This window comes from Phasianus colchicus, chromosome 3, assembly GCF_987193195.1.
Source record: "Phasianus colchicus chromosome 3, bPhaCol1.hap1.1, whole genome shotgun sequence".
NCBI lineage: Eukaryota > Metazoa > Chordata > Aves > Galliformes > Phasianidae > Phasianus > Phasianus colchicus.
The window spans coordinates 49,005,816-49,023,566 of NC_143438.1; the positions used below are offsets into that span (position 1 = coordinate 49,005,816).

General features: G+C 40.4%; 1 protein-coding gene across 2 annotated transcripts in view; it reads left to right on the plus strand.

Moving 5' to 3' along the window:
- CABLES1 (Cdk5 and Abl enzyme substrate 1) overlaps positions 1–17,751 on the plus strand; it is a 67,687-nt gene that overhangs the window by 33,895 nt on the left and 16,041 nt on the right. For both annotated transcript variants that reach the window (XM_031612955.2, XM_090137461.1), the window contains exons 4-6: positions 6,360–6,437; positions 15,640–15,739; positions 17,232–17,388. In XM_031612955.2, coding sequence (XP_031468815.1) covers positions 6,360–6,437; positions 15,640–15,739; positions 17,232–17,388 — 335 coding nt within the window. The remainder of the gene's footprint in view (positions 1–6,359; positions 6,438–15,639; positions 15,740–17,231; positions 17,389–17,751) is intronic.

Below are 17,751 nucleotides of genomic sequence, written 5' to 3' on the forward strand. Positions count from 1 at the left end.
TGCAGCAGCACACTCTCCCTTACTGCAGTGGCATGGTATCTGTCTTGTTCTCATCAACCAGATAGGTTCTTTATTCTGGTGTCATCCATCTCAGAAACGAAGCAACCTTCTTCCTGCTTATAAAGACATCTCTTCTCTCTGTTCTTTTTCCTAAGACAATTTCACCACCTGCTTTATGATCCTGTTCTTTTCTGTGCAAACCAAATAGGTTACCTAACCAGGTATCATATAGATTAAACTGTCCTGCTGTGAGCTGACCGTTGCACTTACCTGTTTTCATAAAACTGCTGTGACCAAGAACCATGTATATAATCTGTAAAACAGTTTGTGTGCATAGCCTGTGACTTTTATCAAATGTAGAATCGAATCAATAGAAATTATCATCATAGAACCATTATCATGGAATCATTTGAGTTGGAAGGGATCCTCAAAGGTCATCTAGTCCAGCTCCTCTGCAACAGAGACACATATAGCTACATAAGAGGCTGGTCTGGTCTGACCTTGAGTGTCTTAAGGGATGGGGCATCCACCACATCTCTGGACAACCTCTTCCAGTGCTTAACTACCCTAATTAAAAAAATAAATAAATAAATAAAAATTAAAAACAAACCCACAACAAAAAAAAACCACCTTTTCCTTTATATCCAGTCTAAATCCTACCTCTTATTTTGAAAATTCTATTTAGTTTGAAATTCTGATGTAACATCAAGCCACAGCTTATATGATTCAAATTTCGGGAAGTTTATCTTGGCTGAAGCAAGAATTCCTTGTATTTATTCTCACATATGCACTTGAATACAGTGAAAGGTAGCTATCAACATAAATACCACAGAATGTGGCTCTAGGAAGTGATAGATTTTTTGAAATAGTTTTTGTTGCAGACAGATGCATGCAGAACTATTGACTTAGCAGCTGATTATTATCTAAACAACAAATACATGTAGAATCCAACTCTAAAAAGCAGCTCTCCAGTTTTACCCTGGTTTGTGCATTAATATATGCATGCTCTGGGAATTTCTTACAGCAAAAAAACCCCACTTGTTCAGAAGTGTTATGCAAATTCATCAAAGAAGGAGTAATTTGATATGCATATAAAATACATGCATAAACTTCATAGAAACATTACCTGTAAAAGAAAGAATAAATAGTTTGTAAACAATCTACAAAATCACTCATTTTCTCCATCTGTTGCAAATATATATGTGCAGGATATGTGCAGCATTTTGGCTTAGCTTACATATCAGTCATTGCATCTGATAATAAAACAGAATATTTTTCTTGCTAAGAAAACAGTGCGTAAGCTTTTGTTATTCAACTGACTTCTTATCTTTATCAACAGCCACAACTTTCCAGAATATTTCCATAATCATAATAAAGATCCCTTTATCTAGAACACAGATACAGTAAGAAAAGAGAGGCAATTTAGAAATGCTTTTATCCTATGGACAAAGAGTCACAATGATATTAACTAAAAATAAAACATAAAGTCAACACTTTGTGTCCTTTAGGGCCAGCTATCTCTAGCCATAAGTAATCTGAGCACGTACCTTGCAAGGGGTCTGGATGCTGTTGCAGTCACTGGAGTTAAATCATTCTGTATGAAAAGGGCCCCTGAAAAGTCAGGTGGATGTGCTTTATCTATTCAACCTAGAATCAGAGGTTCTGAGTACCTTTAGACCTCCACAGTTGCCTGTGACACAGGGGAGCGCAGGTATTGCAATGGATAGGAACTCGCTCTCCTTGCCTTGCCCAGGATCTTTTCCCAGGCAGTTCATGTAGGTGTGCAGGAAGGCTCAGCCCGGCTGGAGTCAGGCTTTTGGAGCTTTCCCCAAAACCTGTGACCCTTCTGTCACTGCACAGTGCCCTTTCATGTGGCTTGACTTGAGGAAGTCAGCTTTGAAAGCATCTACACTAATATGTATCTTCTGATTTGATAGCTGGGCTTCAAAATAACTAGCGCTTCTAGTTATTCTTTCTCTGGTGTGTGACTGAGTTTCGTGGCAAAGAAAAATGCAGTGTGGTTGGTAGCTCAGGGCTTATTTTCCTTCTTTGACTGCTCTTATTTGTGGCTCTCAGCCTGTGAGTTCCCTTGCCCTCGAGTGCTGAGACCTCTTCCCCTCTTATCTCTGGGGATGGCACATGCTGAGCAGCAGTGCTCTGGTGATAGCCTCCAGCAGTCCTGCACAAAGGCAGGACTGGCTGTTGGTCTTACAGTGGTTCTGGTATTTCAGAACAGAGAAAAACCACCTACACAGATCACAGCATATCAGTGATTCTTTGTAAAGCTTCCTGTTGATAGCTTTGTGCAGTGGTTAAACCAGTTTCTTTAGACTTGTAGAATGTGGTTTATTAAAGGAACTGGAAGACTAAATTTCCTTAACAGTACTATCAAAGCAGTCTTGTAAAACAACACAAAATAAATTTCCCATTAAAAGACAAAGGCAAGCTAACCAATCATACGGATTAGGAAATGTAGCCACCAGCATGTGGTTTCACCCTATGAGACCTAGTGCCTTTACTCAGCAGGTTTATTGGTGGTCTCTTTCATAAACTGTGAAGCAGAAGATTTCCTATCTAGCAGAAACAGGCCACCAAAATAGCAACATGAGCCAGCTGAACAAACAATTCAGGGCAAGAATGTGACAAGAACATTTCTGGAGTCATCCTATGTAGCAGTAAAACAATACTTCTCTCCCACTCCCATGCCACTGCTTTCTCAAATTTCCATTAGTGTATGGTTCTGTGTCAAAACCAAACAGAACCCATAGGCTATGAAAGGTTTGTTTTGCTGCCCTTTTAATTCTGATGAATTCTGGTACCACGATGGCATTTATGGCCTCTGTATTCACCTTTATGTACAGGGACAGAAAGTCTTGCTGCTCAAACATCATCAGTCACATATGAAGAAATATTCAGCATGTATGTGGTACATATGATGCATATCGTGTTTACATTTGGAGTCTTTTGCTGCAACATGATTGAGCCTAGGTAGAAACTGAAGGAATCACGTTGTTCCCCAAATCAGGCAAATTACTGATTCTGTGGATAGCCTTGTGCTTTTATATTTTTGTAGTTTCATAGCATACTCCTTGTTAAAAAAATTAGAAGATTAGCTTTTAGAGCCTCAGACAGTTGGATGTTGTCAGAGCTTTCTTGCAACATAATGGTTTCTTTGAACCATAGTAATTAGTACAACTTCTTGGTAAAATGTGAGAAATAAAAAGTGAACTTTTTTGCATGAAGTAATTTTAAACATGTCTATGTGGCACAATGGCAGTTAAGGCACATAAACCCACTCTGACTCCAAGTGCTTCTGATATCTGAGAGAGCTCATTTGGAGCTGTACACCATCATAGGCACAGACAAAGAGCTGAGATCCAGAAAAATGGTCTTCTCTCATAAACAGTGGTCTGATTTTCTCAAAGAGCAGCCTGCTTCCATCACACCTCCTCCAAAGCATACTTTCTAAGAAGGTTCTGGACTTTGTGGTTCCACCCTCGGAACTTTCTTGTTTCTGAACATTATGAAGCCTCTAAATCAAATAATGTTTCATCCCTCTGTGATCAGCTTCTGACTGCTGCCTCCCTGATTCTCTTCCAGGCCAACTTCTGAAGCTGATTGGCAGCAGCCTCCTCTGGGAGTGATGCAGGGGGAGGTCTGGTAATCTGGTTTTGGAGGAGAGGCCGTGTGCTCCTCTCCCACTCTGACTGGACAGTCCTTATGTAGTGAGGATCCTCTGTTTCATGAAATGTGTTTGGTTCCCAAGGGAAAGAAATCTGGAGGAAAAAAAAATACAGCCCAGGGGCTCTGCTGATGCTTTTTGTTTCCTTTCTGATCTGATTCTTCCTGATGCGTGTGTCAAGCTTTCTCTGGGTAGATCTAGATGGGTAGATTCCCATTGTTGTTTACAGTGCCAACTGTGAAGGCATGGAAGGCACCTGTTTATTTTTCTTTAAGGGAGTTATGAGACATTAGTGGAAGTGCTATGTTCCAGGAGCAGCCATAGGGAATGGGGGAAATATGCCTGCTGGGTACTGTGGTTTTCTGAATTCAAAGATGCTTTCTGATGTCAACCTCGAGATCTGTGCCAAGTTTCATACATCAGCAAACAAGGCTTTCAGTGAACAAGCAAGCTGTTGTGGGTAGCAACCATTCAGCAATAAGCAGTGGCAAGCACAAAATGAATCATATGCCAGTCTGGGGGGCTTTTCTTGCTTGTGGACTGTCTTTCTCAAATGTGAAAAATTATTCCCCTTGCTTATAACTCACTGCAGCACAAGTCTGTCTCATTTGATATGAAATTGTTACCTTAAGTGAGGGCTATTATAGAATTCAGATCATACTGCATCTGCTGCAGGATGGTTTCCTGATGCTGTTTGTATGTTCCTTATTAGAGACCCTCTGTGTTAAAGGGTAAATACTACTTTGCTTTTAAATATACTTTTAAAGAAGAAAATAGAATTTGTGTAATAGGATGAACCAGGAGAGGGAAGATTGATCATTCTGCATTTTTCCAAAGAGCTGACATTTGCTCGCAGCATCTCTCTGGGGAGCCTGAGCTTTTTCCAAGAACTATGACTAAGCTGATTCCATAAAGAAATGGTACTTTAAAAACAGTAGAAGGGGTATAAGGCTTAGAGGTGTGTGAGGTTTCACACAATAAAGAACAAAGTAGCTTGCTAGGGTTCATCATCCAACTTTGACCAGTGTAGGACAAAGATGAAAAATTTGGGTGAAATCCTCACCTCATAAGGACCTATGATAGACAACACAGAGAAAATCAAAAGAAGGAAGTGAAACAGCCCTGACAACCAACCCATCAATAAGTTCTAACACTTTGAGCCGCAAGCGGAAACTTCCAGGAAGGTGAAACGTAGGTAAATGTAACACAAACAACATTAGAATTGTAGAAATTGCCATCACTGTGTCTTAGAGGAATTTGAGAAGCAGTAGTCCACTGGCTAGTTTTAGGAGGAAAAAGGGCCTTTTTGGCATATTGTACAATTGTACAACAGTCGGTGTCCTGAAGCTAATGAGGAAAGATGGTCTATTCATAAATGTTTATTTATTTATATTGTGTATCTTATATCTCAGTCAAATTTCTTTTGACTTCTTGCTCAGCTTCCCCTCCTAAAACTTTAATTATTTAGCTTTTGGCAGTCTGTTTAGTTTCATGAAAATTGAGTCTTGACCTCAAGGTAGTTTTGATGTTTCTTGATGATATGTCAGAGGTTGATGGATAAATAGTGTAGATGTAAAACAGATAGGTTGCTTTAAGTATTTAATTTAATACCACATGGTGGCTTTGCAGATGTAGCAGAGATTTGGAAACTGGTTAAAAGCACAAAATAGTTGTTGTAAGAGTGCCCTGGATTCCGAGATAAGCTCTGTGCAGGCATATAAATTACACTTTGACATAGCCAAATGTTGAGCTACCTGCCTGTAGTGAATGAAGGCATGCCATGTTTACAGGAAGAGGATCCAGTCCTGACAGTGAGTTACTGAGATAGATGTGGTGCTGGAGGAGAAAGGGGCAATGGGCGATGTGATCAGTCACACCTGAGTGTCAGTGCAATGTCATAACCATGGGGATGGTTATGATGGGATTACTTTGTACAGAGGCAGGTGAGTCTTGAGGGCTAGACACTAATCTTAAAGGTAAAAGTGAAACTTAGATGACACTTAGATGACACTGTTGTCTGTGCAGTCACTGAATCCAGTCATAATGCCCAAAGGCCAAGAAGGATGATAGGGAAGGACAGGAGAAGACTACTCACAGAGAAACAGTGAAAGCTTATCATAGCAGTAGAATTTGCCTTCATCCATAAATTCTATTTCAGGAACAGAGAGCTGAAAATCTGAAGTTTAACAGAGGAAGGTTGTGACTAGTAGTTGGATTTATTTTTTGTCCAATAAATGCTGAGTCTTAAATCAACCACTGAGTTGTGTGTATCCCAGGTGATTGCTGGTGCTGTTGGATTTGTTAGTTTTGTTTCAGGTGAGTTGATGAATCATCAGAACAGCTCCTTGGCTCTTCTGGTGGACTCTCTTTCACTAGGACTTTTAGAAAAGCATTTGTTCTGGATTCCAAGATGTGGTCAATGCATTGTTCTTTGAAAGCCTGCACAGGGGATGGGACTCCACTGCTCGTTTGCAGCGTAAGGCACATACTTCAGCATTTCTGCAATGAGTCGTTACGCAATACCTTACCATGAGATAAAAAAGAGGAGGGAAAAATTGTTGGTGATGGAAGTTTTGTGATTATAAATTCCTGAACGATAACATCTGTTGCTTTGCTTATTGTGGTGGGATTTTTAAATTTTAGTCTTTGATTTCTTTTATTTTCTTTTATATTTTAGAATAGTCCTTATCAGCAGCAGAAGATCCTTCTGTAGCATATTTTCAGTGCTGCCATATCGAGACTGTACCCAAGTCGGGTATGTATATTTATACATGTACTGTGTAGTCTTTCTGGGCCTGCATGTAGAACTGAGCGCAGATAACAAAATTTCAGAAGCTGATGCTTTTAAATATCTGGTCTAAGAAAAGATAAATGCATTTAGAAATGTTTGCACTGTGGGACATTACCAGGTTAAAATTGCAATTCTCACTTCCTACTTGATTTATACGTGTTCTAGTATCTTTGTCTATTAAACTAGAGAAAACAACCCTGTCTCAATTTTATGTTCCTGACATATCTGTAGCCTTTATTGTTTCTTCTGACTTCACTCATCTTCGACTAAATAAGTACTGCAGACAGAAAAACTTTACTTTTATAAGCAGTCCTAACTTTCTGATTCTTCCACATAAATATGGTGCTACTCTACCTAGATTTCCAGTACTACTGGGAAATAACTGAGTCTGAACATAATACCTTTTAATTGCACTTGTGGTAATTAGTCAGATCATTCAGCTAGTAAAAAGACAGTTGTAGCAATGCTGGCATTGTTTTGGCAACAATGCTACACACGTTCTTAGGTGCTGCATGCAACTTCCATGGATCTTCCTTACATCCCTGGATAGACCTCTGATAGATAAGATTGTTTGGATTGAAGCTGTTCTCTAAAGCTTTTTTGTTCTTGCAATGAAACTGCGATGAAACTGGATTGAGGGGGGAAGTGTCATCTCGAAGGCTCTGGGGCACGACTGCAGAAGGGCAGCTCTGTGCTTCTGGGTCAGAGGGATAAGGCCTGGCCACTCCCCAGAGAGCTGAGAGTTGCCATCAGTCAGTGTTCGCCCAGTGCTTGCAGACCCCAGCAAGTTTGGGGGAGATATTTGTTTGATTTGTTTGCAAGTCACTTTGCTTCAAGTTCATTCAGCTCCCAGAAGATGAACTTGGCTCATATTTTTCAGTCATTTTTTTAATTCTAGAGAGCTATTTGCAACATCTGCTCATGCATCAGTAATTCAAAAGAAGGGGAGATAATTTCTAATGCAAAAAGGAACGGAATTACCTTTGTAGGAAAGTTGACTTGCTTTCCTGTGTCTTACAGGAAAGTTTTTCCCTTAATTAAGCAGGGATGACACATGAGGGAAATTCTTGACAGATTGGCAGCTTTGTTCATTCTTTGGTGCGTTGTCATTCATTTATGGTCATTGCCCTCTAGATATTGCCTCTTTTTTGAAAAGTGAATATATTTTGAAACGCTGATGACTGGTTATACCTTCAAAATTACACTCATAATGGATCCAGCTGCAAGCCTAAATATTATTTCAATATGTAATGTCTTGCACCATGCTTGCACAACAAGAAGGGATTGGGATGAGAAGGTAAAAAGTGCCAGTACACAGCAATCCAGCCCATTCCCTTTGTTAAAAAGCCAAGATGAAAAAAAAAAAAAATGCTCTCTGACTTTCTTCCAGAGCATTAGAGGAAGAGAGAAACAATTAAGTGGCACCTCCTTCCAGGAACAGCTGGTGCTATGAACAGATGAGGCACTATGTCACAAACTGTAGCCACTCTGTTCAGGCTACACAGTAGTTGCTTACTACTACACGCATTTTGGATGTGTGGTAGGAGTGGGACACTGGTATCCTTTTGTAGTGACAGCATCCGTTAGCTTTGCTTTCTCTCTGGATTGCTGATGCATCTGTCCTGACTGGTTTATTTTATGTAAACTTTATTGACTAGCTGAGGAGAAGAAGCAAATAATTCCAGGGAATTTTGGACATGTCTGCAATTAAAACAGTGAGCCCTGGAAGCAGGAGAACAGGTTGGATGTTCATATAGGAGAGTATGTTCCATGTGGCAGGAGTATATGGCAGAGTGGCTGCTGCTTCTCCACCTTTCCTCCAACTTGCAGGCTCTGCGGCCTGCGAGGAGACCTCCTGGCACAGCTGTGTTTGGGGAGACTGCCAGCCCCCATTACATTGGTAGGCAGCACAGAAGAGTTCCACTGTATCAAGGCTGGCAGCTGAACTGCACTAACAGATCAATTTTAAAAGCTGCCTGAAAGGCAATTCTTGCCAACATAGCTAAATTCTGTGCTCTTGGCCAGGATGGATGAGACTTCGTGACCCCTTAGCAGCCATATGCAGGAAATGTGCTATAGACCTTACCCACCATATTCTACAATAGCAAGAACTTTCCTCTAGCTATGTTCTTAAATGGCTGTGCAAATACAAATGAGTGTTTGGGGAGGACTAAATTTGAAATATCTCTCTCAGATCCCCCTCCCCTGCAGCCAGGCAGCAACAGGTTCACTTGGTGTGTGGCTTGCAGCAGGATTCTGAAAGGAAGTGCACTGCAGAGCAGAGCAGGGGTTGCCAGTGATTGATGGCAGATTTTGCTACCTGCTGTTTCAGAAGGCGTGTCAGGTTGCACATGCTGGGGCTGAGAGGGGAGGACACCATTTGCCAGGGAAATTATTTGCTTTACTTTTCTCTTTTGTTGAAGAGAGGCAAGTGTAAACCAAAGAGTGGTACACTGGAGAGAAAGAAGTCATGAACAGTAGCAATTACTAGAATTTTGTGCCCTCAGTTTTGTCCGTACTTTGATGGAAAACTAATGCTCTAGCTTACAGTGGTTTTGTGCAAGAGGAAAGTGAGAATTAAAGATCCATCAAGGTTTTGAGATGCATTCCTGCTGCTGAAATCACTGAGAGATAGATACTTACGCAGATCAGGACCATAATGTCTCCTCTTCAGGTCTGGGTACTGTAAGATTGCCCATATCTTTTTGGGTGGTGTGATGGCAGGCACATCTTCACCTGTCTGCATGATCAAGAGTCAAGTAATGAGCTTAACTCCCATCTAGTCTGCCAGAGTAGCTGGAAGAGCAGACATAGCCAGAATACAGCAACATAGGGAAAGCTGTCAGCAGCTGAAAGAAGCAGAAGTCTTGCCTGTTGCCCTCCCTTGGCCCCAAAGACCTTCAGTGTTACAGCCCTAAGTTGGCAGACCTTGTGCACTGCTTAATGGTAGATAAGGGCCGTGATGGTAGAACTGCCCCATACTGACTGCACTGTTACAGGAGTATTGCCTCTCTTATTAAATTAGTAGACACACACACTCTTTATGGTTAGCGACCAGTCTGCAGAGACATGCATTATTAACAGCACCAGTAATAAAGGTTGAATGCTTAGCTTTGATTATGTTTTTATGAAATACATGGTCATTGGTGCACAGGTTAGTGGTAAGGCAGTTGAAGGACTGCCAGTAGTACTGCAGATTTGCATGTGCAGTTGCTATGTTTCAGTGTACTTGAGATCTTCGTGGCTAAGAGTATTATTCATAATCTGGATTTTTTCTGCTGAGCAGATTTTTCTGCTTACCTGGGAAACATGCATACTGTTACCACACAGGGATGTGTTGAGTACTTAGAAATAGTACTTAGAAATTTAGAGAATCATACGTAATGTTACGCTAATACTTCTCTTCATGTTCCTTTTCTTAATTAAATGCAACACTGAAAATGATGGATGAGCTGCTTTGCGATGAGTATTGGAACTGGAGTTCTACCTCAGCATCCCCTTTATTCTCCCTTGAAGGAGAGGACAATCAATTCCTGGATAGTTCTGCAGACTGGCAGAAAAGGGGATGTAATGACAGTTATCAGAGGTGTGCCTTGTGCCACTCCTGAGCTGCTGTGGTGCACACCTCCTTTGTCAATGGTGAGTGGTTGCAGTGGCAGCTCACAGCAAGTGGAGTTGAACCCTGGTGCTGTTGCTCTTCCAGCACCCACTCAGTGCAGAGATGCTCTGTCCAGTTCTCCAGCAGTCCAGTTCTCGTTCATATTTTAAATTGCCTGAGCCCTTTCAAAAAGGGGAGTGGTAAGGTTATGTGTGTTATTACTAGCAATGTTACAGAGAACAAAAAAGTTATCATGTTTTCTCCCCCCAGGAAAAAAGTTAGCAGTTAGTTGATTTTATAGTTCTGTTGCTTTAAATTGTTTTTCCTTTGGCACACATCCTTATAGCTCACAATTTAAAAACATGTTTTGAAAAGGGGCTTTTTAGGCTTGTTTTTGTTAGTAGCAAAAACTAAGCATTCATTTTCATTCACACATTGAAATGATACCTATTGTAGTATTTTAGTTTGTGATGTTACAATAGCCTTTTAAGAGGTTCCAGGTTTCTCTAAAGGCCTGTCCAGAAGATGAAAGTAAAGGAGCTGGGGAAGGAGTGGAGCTGACAGTGTCAAGCAGATTCAGCTGGTTTTGCATCCAGCTATCAGCTGGGGTCAAAATGATTGCCTGTCATTGGGACCAGAGGTGATGAGCTAATGTACAGAAAAATCCAGAGCATTAGATAGTGTGTGTCCTTATAAAACCAGCCAGTTCACCTCATGTTTATTCTCTGTGGCATTGAATTCATTAAGGGTTAGAAAGTTACCCTGCTGTAAGTATAGCTGCTGAATATTGCTCTCTGGTAGCAGCATAGCAGTTTATCTGACTAAGCCTGCCTCCAGTTAAGGAAAATAATACAGTGTGAGTAATCAAATGGATTGAAGCACAGAAAATTGATCATTTTTCTTAAGTAAAGCATTAAATCGTTAGATAAAAAGAATGTATTGTTCTCAGAAATGCTGCAGACGAGTTTCATGTAGTTTCTAAAGATAGATCACTGTTGAATTTAACTTTGTCTCTGCAAAGCCTGGCAGGATCACTGATGAGTTCGATGATGCTGAGAGCAAGAAGTTTTCAATACAATCATCCCAAATCACATGTAGCCATAGTGATCAATAAGCCCATAGGCCTGGCATTCCCAAAGGGTTTCATTACCTAAATTCCAGTATCTTTGTCTTTCTTCAGTGTTGTAACTGCGTAAGAAAGTTGTATGCAAAATGAGGCAAAAGAAACATTTTAGATGAGTTTGCCTCAGACTGCACTCCTGCAGTCAGTTGCTTTGGCAGATCAGCCAGCAACCATTGCTGTGATTGTAGCAAGCAGAAACAATTACTGGAGAAATGAGAGCTTCTAAATTGCCATCGGGATAGCAGACATTAGCAAAGCAGCATACTTTCTTACATCCTATAAGATTATTACCAAATTCCTTGCCAATTTTTGTATGAGAGGCAGTTTTTTTTCCTTGCTTCTACCCAGCTGAATGAAACCAAAACCAAGTACATATTAGCCTTAATGAAAGACAAAGAAAATTGCTTCCCCCTACCCCCAGCACAACATGACATTTTAAAACTAATTGCATAGGTGAATTTTACAGAGCTACCATTGCTCATTTTTATGAGGTTCCCTGTTTGCTCAGATTGAAAATAAGCAACGAATCCCAAAAACTTAAGGTTTAAGTTTTGAACTTTTACTCTGTGTTGGGCAGAATATCAAGACAAAGATCTGACACCTGAATATGTCTGGAGAGAGAAAAGGATGCTGGCCCATTATAGCAATCATTCCATGATTTTCTCCACCTCCTTTCCCTATATATTGTGTCTTGAGATGCCGTTCTAGAAACACTAATGGCAATTAGGATCTAAAACTCTCAACCCCTTAAAGCTGTCAGTCCCAGTTAGTGGAAACTATACTTTTGGGCTGGCTGGCAGCACATCTTTTCCAAAGTTGTCATTGTCTTCATCGTGTAAACAGAGACAATAAGTAGAAATTATTTACAGTGAAGGATGAGAACAGTATTTTTTACTAATATCTTGTGAGCTGCCCTTCCTTATGGAATAAATCTGAGCAGTCAGGAATCACTGAGCATAAAATATAAACACAAAAGGCTTATATCTCTAAATAACAATTATCAGATTCCCTTTGCAATAGGTAGAAGGCTTTGTCATGCATCTATAAATCTATTTAATATTTAATAGGCTCCTGAATTATTCATAGATTCAAGTGTTCAACTGTTGCTGTCATTTAAAGAGCAAGTGCCCAGCAGGACTCCTGCCTGGAGCTTTATAGATCACGTCAAATCAGAATGTTTGATTCATTAAAGAAATGTTATACTTCCAAAAGTAACACTGTCTAATTTGTATTCTGTTAATCCTTGCCTGACTAATAAAACACAAAGGCTAAGAATTCCTGTTTTGATTCTTATTTGCCTGTTCAATAAAACTTTTTACTATCCCACAACAAATTTGGATTCACAGGTTATGCGGTTCTGTTCCAGGAGAATCTCTGCTTTTCTTTTTTTTCCTCCTATCTGGGATAATTGCAGCAATGTGCTTTGTTTTGAGCATAGTTCCTAACACTGCTCACCAGCTCACTTTCTGGAAATGGTGCGCAGATATAGAACACAGTTCTATACGTAAATCAGGGTAACTCCCCAAATGCTGTCAAAAACTGGGCCGGTGTTGTGATTTCTTTTCATTTTCCCTGCTCAAATAAAGTGAAGGTAGTCACTGGGTTTCTGTTATTTATTTTAACTTTGCAATATCTACTTGAATCCCTGGAAAATTTTGTGAAAAAGCACTTTTGGAAAACAAACCACAGGAAAACTGAGAATGAGGAAGAGAAGGAAGGAAGTTTTCTTCACTTAAAAGCCTATTTGGCAAGGACTGTCTTTCCTACTCTGCATTTTGTAAACAGCTCTTACTATTGCACGTTGGTTTGTGCAGTTCCTCAGTGCCAATGATAATCTAAATACCTTAAACACAGAGAAGCTTACTGGTTTTTGTGGTGGTTTTTTTTTTTTTTTCCAAGTGCTGATCCTCTGTGCTCTCCCCCTGTGTGGGGCCTGTTGCCCATGGTGCCATGTAAGGGCCCACGTCCCAAAGATCTTGGTGTTGGTGATTCGCTGTGCTTATACATTGGTGATCCCAAAACAACCATCCTACTCATTTCCTAAGGCATGGCTCACCTGTTTTGCAGCAAGCAAAGCAGAGGCATCTCCTGCTTTCCTAGTTTCTTTTGGGATTTGGAAGGCTTGTTGAGGAAGAGGCTGTGCTGGGCCAGCATCAGGACTGCAGCACCTAGGTGGGGAAGCTCCTCCAGCACTTTTGGGACAGTAGCTTGTTTTGCCCACCAAAACAACAATAACCTGCTTTAATTTAGACTCTGAAAAGGTTTTTTTTTAATATTTTATTTAGCTGGCTCAGTCACAGGTATCCAACTTGAGCTTTGCTGAGGGATTCGTGAAGTTTTTTGTAGTAGGAATGAGAAGAAGGGTGATGGCTCTCCTAGTAGAAACTTGAGTAGCTTATTGTTGATCTTAGTAATCGGGAACTCAAAAAGGATTAACTGAAATCACCTAGGAATCTCATACCAAGTGTTTGCCAGGACCTTCTATAAGCAGGAATATAAATTAAGATGATCCTTTTCATTTGTACAATGGTAAGAAATTGTGTTATTTTGCACTGATTTTCCTCAAGAGAATGAGTTAAATTCTCAGTTTTATGGACAAGTTTCTCTGCAACGAGTAACATTTTATTACTGTTTTTCAACATAAGCAATCTTATGCTGCATAGAAATAAAGATCACGTAAAAGAAGAGAAGTCTCTTACAAGCCCTTGCAAAACACTTAGGATGAGGAAGAATTACTGCAGTGTTGCTTACTGCAACACTGTTGCTTACTGTTGCTTACTGCAACACTGGGTCCTGAAGGTAGAGGCTTCAGAAAGATGTGAAAAGTTGAGACATTAATCTTCATTGATCTCTCGCTAATGTCCAGGAGTCATTCCTCTGCATGCTCGCACTTGCAGCTGACCCTGATCTCTGCTCCCAGAGAACTGATTTCATTTAAGTCCCCAGAGCCTCTCTGGTTTTGAAAAGCTGCTCTGCTGACTCCTTAAACGATGCCAGATTTTTGTTGGATGAATTAACAAAGCTATCAAGCCTTCTCTGTTAATTGCATGGAGAGTTTTCTCTGTGACTTGCTTTGAAAGTTATAACAGCATTATTTCTTCCTCATTATCTCTGTGGAAGGAACCTAAGCTATTCTGATATTACTAAAGATAATCCAGATTTTTGTTTTGTTGTTCTGGGGACTTCCTCAAATTGTGTGTTTGTTTCATAGATAAGACCTATTGCTATTTAGCATGTGTTTCTAGAAGATGTAGTTCCTTTAAGCATGTTCTGCCCAAGAACAGAGAGGCTAATCTGATGCCTCTGACAAAAGGTTATTTTTACAACGTTATTTGTGCAGCCCCTCAGTAATATGGTATCAGGAAGCAAAATGATAACATGACACTGCACGAAGTGAAGCTCAGGTAGTGAGTTAACAGGGCTTGGTTTGGATTAAAACATGGATATAGTGTTTTCTTTTGCCTTAGAGGTATGTGTTCCAGCAAATAGGTACACTGGATTTTTATAGAAGCAAGATACGTGACTTACTGGGAACTCACTGGTTGTCAATTTTCAGAGAAATGAAAAAAAATGACTACTTGTGAAGACAAGGAAGCAGGGTATGCAAAGAGAATGCAGGAATGAACCCAGGGCAGCAGTCAGATGAAGAGCCTTTTCCGAGCTTCAGTGTCAGCATCTCTCCCACTGTGGTTTTTAAGCACCTTGTGGTTTTAAGGACCTTGGGGGAAATCAGCCAGAAAAGTATCACAAGATGAACATTTGGAGTTCCGTGCAGTCACCATTTGTGGAGCAGAAATTTGATCTTTGTTCTTTTTATCTTCAGTCACATTTTGATCGTGAGGCTAAAGCATGGGATGCAGCCTGATTGCCTCAGGCATCTCAATTACCTCTGAGTGTACAATGCCAAAAGCATCAGTCCTTCTAAAGCAGGAACACAGCTTTCTCTTCCAGGTGACAGGAAGGCCTGCATTCACTTTGAGGCCTCCAGGAAGACATTCACTGGGCTTCAGACACTCCCATACTGAAAGGTGCAGAAATTCCTCCTGAAAGCTTACTCAGGCAATTACTTCTCTGCGTTACAGCACAGGGTCACTTGGGGATGTATTTTAGAAGCATCAGACTATTATGATACATGTCTAGACTATTGTATGTCATCTGAAACTGATAGGACTCGCAGTTCCCTGTCAGTGCTGAGCTGTGTCAAGTGTCCCCAGTGCTGAGGAAAGGTTTTGCAACATAAGTAGAATCTGATGTGCAACTAGGAGCAAGGTAGGCTTTTGCTGTAACATATTATAGGCAATACAGTCTTGCCTGTAGAAATTGTCTGGTCTGTGCTTTGCATTAATACATTTGAATTGATGATACCTTCTTCCAGCAGTGCATTGTGAAAGGTAAATAAGAGGTGTGTACTAAGAACTGTTTCTGCTCTGGTTTCTGTTCCCCAGGGACATGAAGTTGGATGGTGGACGCCAGTGCCATTCTACTGGAGTGTGTCTGAAAGAGATCATTGGTCTTGAAGGTGTGGAGCTCGGAGCAGATGGGAAGGTGGGGATGCTTCAGTTCCTACTTCATTACATTTTGTGTAGTAAGGAAAAAATAGGGCATAACTAACAACAAGCACAAATGTAAAAATAAATTATGGCGTGCAGCATAACGGAGTAGTTAAAGCACAGTATGTACAAACTGTAAATAAGACCAGCAGAAATTCAGAAAGTGTCAGTGCCCTAGCTGTCAGTGCTAACAACTTTGCTGATGAAATCTGCCTCTGGCAGTGTCTAAGTCTGTAGAGCATTACTGAATCACTCGGTGTTCCCTTGGCCCTACCAGGAGATACCAGTGCAGAGTACGTTGTTAGGAGCTTGAAAATAATATCTGGTGATAGCTGTAAGCTGTAATTCTGTTTGCTTTCAATTTTATTTAATAAAACAGATCTTACTTAACATAATCATTTGTCCAAAGGAGCAGAAGGACACTAGTGTAAACTGGATGAGTTTGTCAAAATCTTAGTGTGTGTTTATTAGAATAGAATAAGTAATTAATGAATCTTTAGGGAAAATTAATCTATTTTAAACAAATCTATAGAGGAAAGATAATTTTAATTGTATATGATCTTTTTTTTTTTTTCCTGAAAACCTGATTTACTTCTGATGGTTTTGTTTATCCAGCCTGCTGACATTTCTGGATTTAAAGGCACTAGGTCAGTGCTGCTGCACATGGTGTGCTCACCTAACCAAGTTACAGTCCAGGCCCCAGACTGTAAATTCTTGAGGACAGTCTGTCTGCTTATAAATAAATTAAGGCTTACATGTTTTATTTGATACCTGTCTTGACCTCCTCATAACCCAGTCTGGAGTCTGAGACTCTTTTTTTTTTCTTCCTTTTAAAGTTATTTTTTTAAATAAACCTAGAAGCAAGGTCTGTTACTGGCCAAGAGTGCAAGCAGGGAACTGGTTTACTTTAAAATTAATTTTATTGCAAGTTATTCATTCACATGGAGTCCATGCTGTAAGTCCAGGAAGTGAATGATCTGTAACCATTGCTTCTAAGCTGGTAGCTCATTTATGACACCAGTAATACTTTACCAGACCAAATCCTAAAGGACAGAAGTACCAGAGAAAGTGCTTAAGTTAAGAGGTGTTCAAGTGATTTCCCTCTGGCTGATGTGTGCTGAGGGACCCATATAGAAGAATGCTATTTCAGAAAAAAAAATAGCTACAGAGAAGGCCCAGTGGAAGAAACAGTCATATTTGTAAATCTGACCCTTGAGTAGGATTTTGGAAATCCAGTGTATTAGAGCTTGTGTGTGTTTGTGGTTTTGTTTTGTTGAAGAATTAATGCATTTGCAAAAGCTTTTTTGCATGGATAAACTGACTACACTGAAGCACATGTAGGTGATTGTGTTAATTCATCTGTGCCTAACTATTAAACCAGAAAGTCCTTTGCTAATTTAGCTTCCCTTGCTTCTAACTGAAGTGCACGAAAGGGATCCTGCTCAGCTGAGCTGATAGTAAATCTGCCTGTTCTGACTTTCTTTTAGACTGTATCGTATACACAGTTCCTGTTTCCAACCAATGCTCTAGGAACTCGGAGGAACACAATAGACTCCACCTCATCCTTCTCCCAGTTTCGCAATGCAAGCCATCGTAGCCTTTCTTTGGCAAGAGCTAACAGCACCCAGGGGAGCATCGATGCAGGTAACTTACCAAGAAGCTTGTTTTAATATACTTGCATACTCTGGCAATAGAGAATTAATTATAGTGAAGGATTTTTGGTGGAGAGACACTTTGTCTCTGCCAGTCACTTTTGTGCTCAAATTAAGCAAGATACAGTCTCATGCAGTAGGTAACATAAAACTCAGAATGCCTTTCTCCTTGCTTGTTCCCTTTTGTTCAGCAAAGCTGGCTTTGGATCATGGAAAGTTGAGTAAACACAATCACTGGTTCTGTGTCATACTGCCAGCCACTGATCCTGCTCAGCATGCCTCCTTGGGTGCCTTCCTTCCACAAAAGGCTCATCACCTTCATTTGCTGTGGAAAATACACAGTGGCAACATGATA